The sequence below is a fragment of the Lepus europaeus genome, chromosome 8 (genome assembly GCF_033115175.1).
Source record: "Lepus europaeus isolate LE1 chromosome 8, mLepTim1.pri, whole genome shotgun sequence".
Lineage (NCBI taxonomy): Eukaryota > Metazoa > Chordata > Mammalia > Lagomorpha > Leporidae > Lepus > Lepus europaeus.
This window is the reverse complement of record NC_084834.1, coordinates 7,492,060-7,505,901: the sequence shown is the minus strand read 5'-3', so window position 1 is coordinate 7,505,901 and position 13,842 is coordinate 7,492,060. Positions and strand designations below refer to the sequence as shown.

Genomic DNA, 13,842 nt, shown 5'->3' with positions numbered 1-13,842 from the left:
CCCCAAGTTATCATCAGTTTTGTATGAGACTTGGTGGGTCCTGAATTACCAAACACAACTATTTAAATTATATACTTCTGTTGTAAGCAGTTGTTACTACTGGCAATGAGTAAAACATGTGGTATTTGGTTTATAAAATGCTTCTACATGTTTCTCAAGTATTTGGGCTTCAACAAGATGCCATTTAAAAAAAACAAACTCCTGATCCCTTCCCTTTCCATATATAGTTGAATGAACACACACACACAAACACACACACACACACACCCCACACTCCACAGAACCCAACAGATGCTTCCTCACATGAAGATTAGAAATCAAAGCAAATTGAGAAGGGAAAGGTGACAGCGCACAGCCTTTTTTTTTTTTTTTTTACCTTCATTCTGCTCATCCGGGTTAGTGTAGATGGAAGCCAGGGTAAATAATGAAAAGATGACAAAAGCCAGCAAAATGAATGCCATTTCCAGGTTGGTGAATGGAAGCTCCATGGACCACCAAAAACTTCTTCACCTACAACAAGCAACAAACGTGGGCTGAAGCACACTCCAATCCAGAGACAGCTTTCCTGGAAGTTGTTTATTTTAGAATTAAACGCACATGAGATTTGCTAAAACTAGAACATGATGTATCTATCACATTCACAAATAGGGAGTGTGTTTTTAAACTTTTTTACAATTTGGCATAATTGAAATGACAACTTCACTGTGTTGACTGGCACAGAACACGGCAGTCTGAAAGGCAGAATCAATTAATCTATGTTGACACACGTTTGGGCACAGCTCTGGGAGTAAAGATGGGATATATTTAATTTATTGTGGGAGAAGTAGTAAGACTGATTTCTAGCTGGCCATGACTACACACAAGTTCAGGGTAAAATCTTTTTGGTTTATGTGTCTGAAATTATCTGGCAACTGGTAGCCAGGAGCAAATTTACAATTGAAGCAAATTTGGAATATGGAAACCATAGACTTTATATGTGTGTGTGTGTGTGTATTCACAGCTCTCACTGGCTTAAGTCATAAAGATAAATCAAACAAAGATTATGCATTAACAATTCAACAAAGCAAACTTCCAATTTCAGTTCCAAAACACTGGAGCTCATGTACTTAGAAAGGGAATCGTAGTTCTATTGGGGAAAAATTACAGCAGTATCTAGCTGGCAGTAATCCTTCTGTTTCTGTCAGTGTTTCCCAGACAAATGCCAAATATTTAAGCCATTGCAGACATGCGGGTAGAGACTCCTTTAAAAGAGACTTCACATCTTTCCACTGTGGCTCCCCTTCACATTCTCATCTTCAGGGCAGTAGTTTACAGGCATCTTTCCCCTGAGGGTTAGAGTCCTCTGAGTGTTGTTTTTTTTTTTTTTTGGACAGGCAGAGTGGATAGTGAGAGAGACAGAGAGAAAGGTCTTCCTTTTTGCTGTTGGTTCACCCTCCAATGGCCGCTGCAGCTGGCGCATCGCGCTGATCTGAAGCCAGGAGCCAGGTGCTTCTCCTGGTCTCCCATGCGGGTGCAGGGCCCAAGCACTTGGGCCATCCTCCACTGCACTCCTGGGCCATAGCAGAGAGCTGGCCTGGAAGAGGGGCAACCGGGGTAGAATCCAGCGCCCCGACCGGGACTAGAACCAGGTGTGCCGGCGCCGCAAGGTGGAGGATTAGCCTGTTAAGCCACGGCACCGGCCTTTGAGTGTTTTTAATATGACCTCCACTTCTCTAGTTGAGCCACGGGACTTGAGGTCTCTCTTACCTGGGGTCTTCCAATGTTCCTGTAGCAGGACAGAGACGGTTGAGGGGACGTTCTTTTTCACTTTGAGCACTGTCCCTGACGTCTTCCAAGCTATCTCAAGGTCGGAGTTGAGCTATCGTAGTAAACAGTCTGCTCTCGCTGCTGCATTGCAGGGCCTTCCCTGGGTCGGCTCTGTGCAGGCCTTATGAAGTGGTGTGTGAAAGCAGCCCCTGAATTCAACACTGAGACAGACTTTCTCCTTGTTCAAAGGAATTCAGAAGGCACAACAGAATGTGCCGTGGGCACAGACGTCATTGCGTTCTGGAGCTCCTCGGAGCGCCCTAACCAGAGGTGTGTGTCTGCAGAGATTCTGTGTGTACTGCACCTCTCAGTGGAGTCATGGCTTCAGGGGGCCTCACTGGTGGATTTCCTTAGCTCTTGATTTCTGTTTTCTGTGTTTCATAACTCACACAGGCCCAGTGAATACTGCTGTCTGTCAGCATCCCTGGAGGACTGGTCCCGGGACTCCACCACAGATTGCAGAATTCACTGATGCTCGAGGGCCTTCTAGAATGTGGTGTCGGATTGGCATAGAAAGTGCACACATCCCCCCACACACTTTAACTTATCTCTGGAGTACATGCAATTCCTAATACAATGTAAAGGCTATATAAATAGTTGCCAGTGTGGTATTCATAGAACATAGCAAAAAAACCCAAGACTGTACACATTCAACAGAGGGGCAGTTTTCCAGGGGAGTATTTTCCATCCAAGGTTGGTTGAATTCCAAAATATGATACCCAGGACTATGGGGATGACTGTTCACCACAGCACCTGTCTTAGGTCAGGCTTCCCTTTGAGAGGGTCAAGTGCTTGGGTCTCTCCCTGGCATCCACCATGACTTCCACACTGAGAAGGTTAAGATCTGGAGTTGGAAAGGGATAATTAAAAGACTGATAGAAATCACATATTCGAAAGATCGAAACAACACACACACAGTTGTGTGGTTAAGAAACAGAAGAGAAAATAATGATGTTCGTTGAGGAGGAAGGAGGGCTTCAGAGGGAAACTGGGACCTTGAGCTGGGCCTGGAAGCAGCCTCAGCCTTCAGTGGAGAGGGCGCGCAAAGGCAGTGCAAAGAGAGAGGGTGCCTTCCTGCACCCCCTGTTTCTTGAGCTTGGCATTGGTAAATTGTGCAGTGCGGAGAGGTGACGAGAAGGAGGCAGGGCAGGAGGTGTGCGATGAGCGTTTGCAGTCAGATCGCTTCCACGACCTTCATCATAGCCCATAGGTCAGGTGCTGTTATTGTCTCCGTTTCACAGGTGGGAGGACTCAAGCACCAAGAGGGAGAGTGACTTGCCTTAAAGTACAAAACTAGAACGTGTACTTGCCTTAAAGTACAAAACTAGAACGTGGCGGAGGTGGTCTGGCTCCAGAATCTCCCCCCCCCCTTTTTTTAAATAAAAGAAATTTATTTATTTGTTGAGAAGAGAGAATTCTGTCATCTGCTGGTTCACTCTCTAAATGCCTGCAGTGGTCTCCAGTTGGGCCCCAAACTGGGAGCTATGAACTCAATCCAGTTCTCCCATGTGGGTGGCAGAGACCCAACTATGAGCTACCACTTGCTGCCTCCAGTAGTCTGAATTAGCAGGAAGCTGGAATCGGGAGCCAGACACAGGTATCTAACCCAGGGGTGGGACCCAGGGGATCTACCCAGCGTCGTTAAAATAAATATACATATAAATACTTATATTATTTATATATATTATTTATTAATTTGAAAGGCAGAGTTACAAAGATGGGGGTAGAGAGAGAGAGAAAGAGGAGAGAGAGGGAGAGAGGGAGGAAGATCAGTCTTCTATCCTTTGGTTCACTCCCCACATTAGTGGGGGCTGGGCCTAACTGAAGCCACTACTCAGGATCTTAAAACACTAGGCTAAATACCTACTCCCAAGTTCTGTCTCTTAATACATTATTCTGGCTTTCAACCAACCCATCAAGCAACTATTTGGAAACCAACCAACCTACTCAAACCCAAACCCACCCTAATAATCAGAATTACATTTTCCAAAGCATTATGTGGACTGATTGGAGAGGAGTTTTTAATATCAGGAGGTAGGAGAAGTTGAGGTTGGGTAGGCAAAGGATACTGAATTAATGCCTAAGTGAGAGCTTTGTCTGATTTAAATGACAATGGAAGACAAAGCAGTGATTTGGAAATATTAATTGCCTACTCATGTAGGAGGGATTGAAGGAAAAAAAATAATTAGCAGAAAAAAACCCAAAGAGTGGGATTTCAGCTGTACTTTAATATTTTGGCAACAGGGATATAAAGGTAGGGAGAAGAACAGTTGGAAGGCATGGCAGGATGGCCTTGGCAGCTCTTGCTCTGTGGGGTGCAGAGGGCACCCCAACACTGATTAAAATGAAGTACAAGGAGGAAGAAGGGGATGAAGATTACTGGGGACCCACAGAGTCCTGTGTGAATTCAGTGTTGTAGAGCGTTGATCCCTCAATCTTCCTCATGGTTCGTAGGGATACAGATGTGTGTCTGATACTGTGCAATTCACTATTTCAGGCTGAGCTTGCTCACACATGTGCTTCTCCAGAGACCTTGAAGACCATTAACTCTGCCAGAATAGTACCAGTAATAAAGCATTATGTTTATTGCCAGTACTCTGTGAGGAAATGCTAATCAAGAAAAAAATAAAATGTTGAAAACCTAAAAACAGAAAAAAAAAAAAGAAATGGTGCCATCTGGTGGTGTCTGAGTGCTGTTGGTTGGAGAAAGCAATGAGGATGGATCAGCCAAACTCTAAGGGTGTTCAGTATACACGAGTACTTTTCCAAGTTTGTGGAAATGGAAATTAAAAAATAAGTCTATTTGAGTGTAAAATTTTAAAGAAATCTGTTTTCTGGAGCCTTTAAAAAGTTCATGGAAAATGTTTATTATGAAAAAACTATGCGTGAATTTCAATTTTGGGGGAGTAACAAAACACTTTTTCTAAAACTTATTTTTTAAAAAATTAATTAATAGATAAGATATGGAATCAACCCAGATGTCCATCAACTGATGACTGTATAAAGAAATTATGGTATAGAATACCATACAATGGTTAAAAAAATGAAATCTTGTCTTTTGCAATAGAATGGATACAACTGGAAACAATTATACTTAGTGAAATAAGCCAGTCCCAAAGACAGGTCCCATATGTTCTCTCTGATCTGTGGTAGAGTTCCTGCAATGGAATGTATAGGAGTGAGATTGACATTTTGAGATTCGATGATCATTTACAGCCCTTGTCTCTACTGTGGATGAACAGTTTTGTTTTTTTTTTTCCTTAATACTATTTGTTGAACTCTTTACTTATTGTAGGGTTAATCTTGAGTATCAAGTGAACTGAAAATAGATCTTTGTAAAAATTAAGAGTGGGAATAGGAGAGGGAGGAGGAAGAAGGGTGGGAGCGTGGATGGGAGGGAGGGCAGATGAGAAGTATCACTATGTTCCTCAGTCTGTATATATGAAATACATGGAATTTGTATACCTTAAATAAAATTAAAAAAATATGAAGGGAACATAGTTCATGTATGTCACAGGTAAATTTTTTTTAAAGATTTATTTATTTATTTGAGAGGCAGAATTACAGACAGAGAGAGAGAGACAGAGAGAGAGGTCTTCCATCCACTGGTTCACTGCCCAAGTGGTCACAATAGTCAGAGCTGGGCTGATCTGAAGCCAGGAGCCAGGAGCTTCTTCCAGGTCTCCCACATGAGTGCAGGGGCCCAAGCCCTTGGAGTAGCTTCCACTGCTTCCCAGTCCATGGCAGGGAACTGGATCAGAAGTGGAGCAGCCAGGACTTGAAATGGTGCCCATAAGAGATGCCACAGGTGGAGGTTTAACTTACTACGCCACAGCGCTGGCCCCAGGCAAAATTCTAAGAAGATAACCATACTTCCTTTCCTTCCTTTTTCCCTCCCTCAACCCCCCACCTCCCTTCTGTTAAATTTTTTCTTTAATTTTTGCAAAAACCTAATTTCAGTCCACTTTCTAATCACAGACTTAAGACACCAAATACTTAGCTTTTTTGGGGGGGGGGATTTCTTTTTTTTAATTTTTTTAACTTTTATTTAATGAATATAAATTTCCAATGTACAGCTTATGGATTACAATGGCTTCCCCCTCCTATAACTTCCCTCCCACCCGCAACCCTCCCCTCTCCCACTCCCTCTCGCCTTCCATTCACATCAATATTCACTCTCAATTCTCCCCATATACAGAAGATCAATTCAGTACACACCAAGCAAAGATTTCAACAGTCTGCACCCACACAGAAACACAAAGTGAAACATACTGTTTGAGTACTAGTCATAGCATCAAATAAAAATGTACAGCACACTAAGGACAGAGATCCCACATGAGGAGCAAGTGCACAGTGACTCCTGTTGTTGACCCAACAAATTGACACTCTAGTTTATGGCGCCAGTAACCACCCTAGGCTCTCGTCATGAGTTGCCAAGGCTATGGAAGCCTTCCAAGTTCGCCAACTCTGATCATATTTAGACAAGGTCATAAAAGACAGGGTGAGGATAGTAACCAATGATCCTAAGAGTGGCATTTACCAGGTTTGAACAATTATACAGCATTAAGTGGGGAAGAGGACCATCAGTACACACAGGTTGGGAGTAGAGCCATTGGAGGTAGAGTAGAGGTTATGATTACAAAGGAATGAGGCCCAAGTGTGCTAGACAGGGTCTAGAACAAAGGACAGAGTCATTATTAGAGGAGCTAATATACTATCCTCCTAGCCAAATCGCTCAACTCAGACCAAGTCCTTGCTGGACTGCTCAGGGTGCCAGACCTCATCCATTCCAAAATATGCCCGGTGCTCTCCGCCCAGCCGCTCCTAGACCACCATTTAGCACTATGAGACCAGCTTCTTCCCAGGTTCCACGGGTCATGTGCACACAGCGTGTTGCTAACACATGGACACAGACAATGGGCCCACGTCCTGCAGCTGCTGCTGCTGCAGCCACTCCTGCTGTCCGCACCGTTCCACAGGACAAATACGCTGCAGGCGTTCGCAATCCTCCGCAACATCTCAATGCACAGCCACAGGTTACCATGCAGCAGCCTGCTGTTCATGTCCAAGGTCAGGACCCCTTGACTGCTTCCATGTTGGCATCTGCCCCCCCCCCCCCCCCAAGAGCAGAAGCAAATGTTGGGTGAACGGCTGTTTCCCCCTACTCAAGCTCTTGCTGGTAAAATCGCCGGCAAGTTGTTGGAGATCGGTAATTCACAACTCTTCATATGCTTGAGTCTCCAGAGTCTCTCCGTTCTACAGTGGATGAAGCTGTAGCTGGACTACAAGCCCACCAAGCTAAAGAGGCTGCCCAGAAAGCAGCGAACAGTGCCACCGGCGTTCCCGCTGTTTAGAATTGATCAGGGACCACGAAAAGAAACTCGTGCTTCACCGAAGAAAAATATGTAAACATCGAAAAACTTAAATATTATGGAAAAAAAACATTGCAAAATATAAAATAAATTAAAAAAAAGGAAAGGAAACTTTGAACCTTATGTCCCGAGCAAATGCCAGGTCTAGCAAGCATAATGCTAGTCCTAGATTACTTATTGATTTAAAAACAACCAAAAAAACCACAAAAAAATAGTAAAATATAAAAACAAATTAATGTTTTATAGACCCTGGAAAAAAGAATTTTCAGCAAAGTACAAAAATTTAAAGCATTCCTTTCTTTAATTTTGTAATTCTTTATTGTGGAATAGCTCAGAATGTCAGCTCTGTTTTAAGGAACAGAATTGATAACTGAGCGAGGAAATGTAATTTGGATTATAAAATTCTTGCTTTAATAAAAATTCCTTAAACAGTGAAAAAAAAATAGGTTCTATTTGCCTCTCAATCAGAAAACTTAATTGTAACTTAGACAGCACCTTTCTTAGCTCCCTCAAATACTTAGCTTTTAAGTCCATGTGTCACGAGCCTGTTGAAATATCCTGGTATGTGGAATCGTAAACCACCCATTTAAAACAGTTTGTAGTTTTTCTCACACCCACAACGCTCATTCTGCTCTCACTGTTCCTGCAAAAGGCCCTTTCTTGGACATGCTAGCTTGTCCCTGTCCAGGCTGTTACACAACTCCCCTCCCGCCTGGGACCCTCCTCACATTTCCACAAATGTGCGTTCCCTGCCCCTACCTCTTCAGATCAAATCCCATTTCCCCACAGCACCTCTTCTTGATCTCTGATCTAAACCAGGCCCTGAGTGCGGGTTTGCTTTCCTTACATTTATTATCTGTTGCATTTTGTTTGTTTGTGTGTCTGTCTTTGTCCATGAAATTTTTGTGGCTTACCTCTATCTGCCGGGCTTAGAAAAATGGCTGGTTGTAGTAATTTTTTCTATCAGTACCCATTGAATGGGTATACATGAAAAATGGGTGGATAGACACAGCAACAAGCAAGTTGATACAAAAGTCTGCATTTTATGGCTATGGTAAAAAAAAAAAAAATCTGGATTGAAAGCAATATCAGAAATTTTGGTGTCATCACATACCCTGTTACTCGACAAAATCCCACCCAGAGGATGAGCAGGCTGCTTTGAAAACCGTCATAGGGTTTCCATAAAATGGGCAGCCTGGTTGGGGTTGGTGGTTTTCCCTCCCATTTGGCCCTACGTGTGGGAGATATCACTTCTCCTCTGGGGCTTTGTTTTCCTCCCTCGTGGTTGTCTGTTGTGCTTGCTGCTCTCTTATTACCATTCATTGGTTCCGCTGTGCCCTCCTAGAGCTTTTAGGATGGCTTGGGGACTGTGTGGAACATACTCTTGTTGTAAAATTTCCTAATGCAAATGCTGTGTGCACCCAGGGCCAGAAGGACTTGGTAAAAATGATTGCCTTCATCCAAAGACAGACCTGCCACAGTCAGAATAAAGGGCTCATTCACAGTAAGGAAATAAACTTTCCTGGCACCTGTGGCGTTTTGAATTCTTACAGTCTGCAACAGTGAAAACCATGAGCTGAAGACAAATTCAGTGAGCTAAGCCGTCTCCCTCCCTCTTGCTCCTGTTTCCAGAGGCCTTGGGGGAAAGTCTATTTACAGATAACTCTGATGGTTTTACATGAATGCTCAGGCTCCAGCCACTAACCCACTGTGTGTGCTGTATCTCTTGCCTGCTGCGTTTATCTGCCCTTTTTTCTGAGACCAAAGATCTCGCTCTCCTTCAAGAACAAGACCTACCTGCTGCATGAAGGGAATGGTTACCTCGTTTAAATACTCTGAAACCAGTGGCCCTTCCTTCTGCTGTGTCTGCAGTAGGAGCATAGCTGGTTGCATGTAAGTTTCCGTCACGGTGTGAACATCAGATACAAAACGAGGCTTTGAATTATAATCTGCAAATGATAACAGCCTCTGCCCCTGAGTTATCTGTTCATCTTCCAGGCTCATTCAGGCAGAAAAAAGAAAGGTTTTCTTAGTTTTTCCTTGTTACCAAGTGCTTGGTGCGTTGCATTTGCTAAAGAATAAACCTTTGTTTCCTGCAGTTCACATTTTAACCAGTGACATGTTTTCTTGACTGATTTTTCTCTCTTTTTATTTTGGACCCCTCATCACGTTGTTGTTTTCTGTTTCTTGGGCAGCTCCATTTGTCACGCCTTTTTCTCTTCTATATCTGATTAAAAAACCATCTCCTTCCTAGGAATTTTCTTCTAAACTTTAGGATTAGAAAGAAAACCAAAAATCACCTTTGGTGCAAATACCATGCAGTTAGTGAATTCTCCCTAAACTATGTTGGCCAAATAAATGCCCAGCCTAGGCTTGAACTCCTGTAGAGACTGGGAACTCACACTCATTTGAAAAAACCAATTTAGATCTGCCCCTTAGAAAATTTTTCTTTGGATAAACTCAAATCCTGCTCCTCACCGCCATTGTCCCCAGTGCACAGCTAGCGAGTTCTATGATGAGGATCCTTCAGTAATTGAAGACAGCAACCCTATCATGTCACCTGAGCCTCCTGTTCATCTAAACAAACATTCCTCCTGTGATGTAGTTCTGTGGCCTTTCTCCCTGTGCTTCCAGATCCTTCTAAAGTGGAGAAACCGGCTGCAGACAGCGTTTCAGATCAAGTTGACTGGGTTCCAGGAGGACAGTAGCAACATCCATTGCATTCCAGTCATTCTTATTCTGCCAATGGTCTAGCTGCCAGTCAAGTCAAATTAAATATATATATATATATAGATAGATAGATAGATAGATAGAGTGTGTGTGTGTGTGATCTATTGTCTGCAATCTTTTTCACTTGTATTATTGCCACTTTGCTAAATCATAGCTATTGTATTTCGTGTTTTTACAACTGGTGACTTTATTCTTAATGTTTATGCACAGTTATCGTCCTACATATTAAAAATTCTTTTGGCTCTATGTCACCTACAAGTTTTCTTTTTAATTTATTTTTATTTCTTTGAGAAACACAGAGAGATACTACCTTCACCGGTCAGCCTACTCCCCAAATGCCCATGACAGCCAGAGCTTGGCTGAGAATGCAACTGGGAGCCAAAAACTGAATCCAAGTCTCCCACATAGGCAGCAAGAAGCCAGGCACCTGAGCTAGCGCTGCTGCCTCCCCGGGTATGCATTGCAGGAAGCTGGAGTTGGGAGCTGTAGGCTTGTGTCCAGTTCAGGCACTGACAGGGGACGTGGTGTCCCAGCTGGCACCCAGCTTCTACCCCAAACAGCCAGCCCACCAAAGTTTTCTTTTTTTTTTTTAAGATTTATTTATTTGAACATCAGAGTTACACAGAAAGAGAGGAGGCAGAGAGAGAGAGAGAGAGAGAGAGAGAGAGAGAGAGGTCTTCCATCCGATGGTTCACTCCCCAATTGGCCCCAACGGCTGGAGCTGCGCCGATCCAAACCCAGAAGCTGGGAGCTTCTTCTGGGTCTCCCACAAGGGTGCAGGGGCACAAGGACTTGGGCCATCTTCTACTGCTTTCCCAGGCATAGCAGAGAGCTGGTTCGGAAGTGGAGAGCTGGGTCTTGAACCAGTGTCCATATGGGATGCCGGTGCTCCAGGCCAGGGCCTTAACCCGCTACGCCACCGCGCCGGCCCCCCAGTTTTCTTTTTTTTCTTCCTAGCTTTATGGAGGTATCATTGTCAAATAAAAATCGTATGTTTTTAACATGCATATAACTTGGTACTTCCCTATTCAAGGTTAATGAGCAGATTTTCTCTGCCTTCTTTTAAACACATTGTGAAAACATTTCCTGAAACAAAGTTGTCTGTTCCATACTAATAGCTAAGTAAATGGAATTTAATTCGTTTAAGTGTTTAGGAGAAACTTTTGGGGACTTTGGGAAGGATCATATGAAATAAGTACCTTGAACTGTGCCTGACATCTGGTGGGTGTTCAGTGTAGTCCTTGAGATGCATCCATGTTTTGTACCTACCAGAAGTTCTTAATTCTGGTAGTTCTTAATTCTCCTTTGCAAATTTATTCTTTTAAAGAAGATAACCCTGGGGTGGACGTTTGATCCAGTAGTTATGACGCAGGTTGGAGTGCCCACGTGCCCTGCGGCGGTGCTCGGGGTTCAGTCCTGGTTCTTGTTCTGAATGCCAGCTTCCTGCTAATACAGGCTCTGGGGAGCAGTCACTGATGGTTCAGGTGACTGGGTCCTTGACATCCAAGTTGGAGACCTGGATTGTGTTCTTTGCCCCTGACTTCAGTCTAGCCCAGCTCCTGCTATTGTGAACATGTGGAATCAACCAGAAGATGGGAGCTCGCTCTCCATCTCTGCTTCTCAAATAAAAAAAAAAATTGCTTTATTTTTAATCCGAGTATTTATTTGGTTCACCTTTAAAAAGTCTCATGTTTTTACCAGGGGATTCCAATTCAATCCCATCAAGGTGGCATGTACCAATGCCATCTCACTAGTCCAAGTGATCAATTTCTGTTCACAATTGATCATAATGAAAGGACTAAGAGTAAAAGGGATCACATAAACAAGACTAGTGTCTGAAAATACTAACCCATAGAATAAAAAAGGGAGAGAATGATCCAACATGGGAAGCGGGATACACAACAGACTCATAGAATGGCAGATGTCCTAAACAGCACTCTGGCCTCAGAATCAGCCCTTAAGGCATTCGGGTCTGGCTGAAAAGCCCATGAGAGTATTTCAGGCATGGAAAGCCAAGACACTCTGGCAAAAAAAAAAAAAACCTAAATGAAAGATCTCTGCGAGTGAGATCCCAGTGGAAAGAACAGGTCATCAAAGAAGGAGGTACCTTTCTCTGAAGAGAGGACAGAACTTCCACTTTGACTATGACCTTGTCCAAATATGATCAGAGTCAGCAAACTCAAAAGGCTTCCATAGCCTGGGCAACTCATGACAAGAGCCTAGGGAGATTACTGATGCCATAAACAAGAGTGTCAATTGTTAAGTGAACAACAGGAATGCACTTACTCCCCATGTAGGATCTCTGTCCTTAATGTGTTGTACTATGTAAATTAATGCTGTAACTAGTACTCAAACAGTATTTTTCACTTTGTGTTTCTGTGTGGGTGCAAACTGTTGAAATCTTTACTTAATATATACTAAATTGATCTTCTGTAGAGAATTGAAAATGAATCTTGATGTGAATGGAAAGAGAGAGGGAGCGGGAGAGGGGAGGGTTGTGGGTGGGAGGGAAGTTATGGGGGGGGAAGCCATTGTAATCCATAAGCTGTACTTTGGAAATTTATATCCATTAAATAAAAGTTAAAAAAAATTCTCAAAAAAAGTCTCATGTTTTAGCCACATAATTACTTTAAAAGAGACTGTTCTGGTCCCTTACTGGTTTTACACTTATTTAACATCACTTCTGGGATTTCTAAAAGGTAGTTTAAACTAATATTTATTGATTTCCTGTAATTATAAAGATATAGGATTTGTGCCATAAACAAGAGTGTCAAATTGTTAAATCAACAACAGGAGTCACTGTGTACTTTCGTCTCATGTGGGATCTGTCCTGAATGGGTTGTCCAATGTGAAGTAATGCTATAATTAGTACTGAAACAGTATTTTTACACTTTGTGTTTCTGTGTGGGTGCAAACTGATGAAATCTTTACTTAGTATATACTGAATCAATCTTTCGTATATAAAGATAATTGAAAATGAAAAAAAACTTAGTTTTAAATTGGAAATTGCATAGAAAATTAATCAATTTTTAAAAAATATCATGTAGGATCTCTGTCCTTAATGTGCTGTACATTGTGATTTAATGCTATAACTAGTACTCCAACAATATTTTTCACTTTATGTTACTATGTGAAGGCAAACTGTTGAAATCTTTACTTAATATATACTAAACTGATCTTCTGTATATAAGAGAATTGAAAATGAATCTTGATGTGAATGTAAGGGGAGAGGGAGCGGGAAAGGGGAGGGTTGCGGGTGGGAGGGAAGTTATGGGGGGGGGGAAGCCATTGTAATCCATAAGCTGTACTTTGGAAATTTATATTCATTAAATAAAAGTTTAACAAAAAAGATATAGGATTTGTTGGAGAATTTTGGAAAATAAAAAACATAGGAAAAAATTAAATCACAGACAATAAAGTTGCGGGTTTTCATTTTTTGATATTCTGCTATGGACTGAACAGGATTTGGCTCCCCAAACTCATGCAGGTTTTTAACCTCTAAATCTTTTGCTAATAGTTGGTGGAGGGGCTGGCACTATGGAATAGTGAGTAAAGCCACCACCTGCGGTGCTGGCATTCTATATAGGCACAGGTTACAGTCCCGGCTGATCCACTTCTGACCCAGCTCTCTGCTATGGCCTGAGAAAGCAGTAAAAGATGGCCCAAGTCCTTTGGTCCCTCTTCCCATGTGGGAGACCTGGAAGAAGCTCCTGGCTTCTGGCTTTGGATTGGCTCAACTCTAGCCATTGCAGCCAACTGGGGAGTGAACCAGTGGATGGACAACCTTGCTCTCTCTCTCTCTCTCTCCCTGCCTCTGTCTCTCTGTAACTCTGCCTTTCAAATAAATAAATAAATAAATAAATCTTTAAAAAAATAGTTAATGGATTAACGCCAATGGTTAGTGGGTTAGAGTTTGGCCTCTGGTAGACGGGCT

At 42.6% G+C, this 13,842-nt stretch overlaps 1 protein-coding gene across 1 annotated transcript; it reads right to left on the bottom strand.

Annotated features, from left to right (window-relative positions):
• Nucleotides 1-317: 317 nt before the first annotated feature.
• SMIM31 (small integral membrane protein 31) lies at nucleotides 318-488 on the bottom strand. The gene has a single exon (XM_062199318.1). The coding sequence runs from the start codon at nucleotides 486-488 to the stop codon at nucleotides 318-320; it is 171 nt and encodes a 56-aa protein (XP_062055302.1).
• Between the last annotated feature and the right edge of the window lie 13,354 nt (nucleotides 489-13,842).

Coding starts and splice junctions, on each gene's coding strand:
- SMIM31 (XM_062199318.1), bottom strand. CDS start 488: ATGGAGCTTCCATTCACCAACCTGGAAATGGCATTCATTTTGCTGGCT.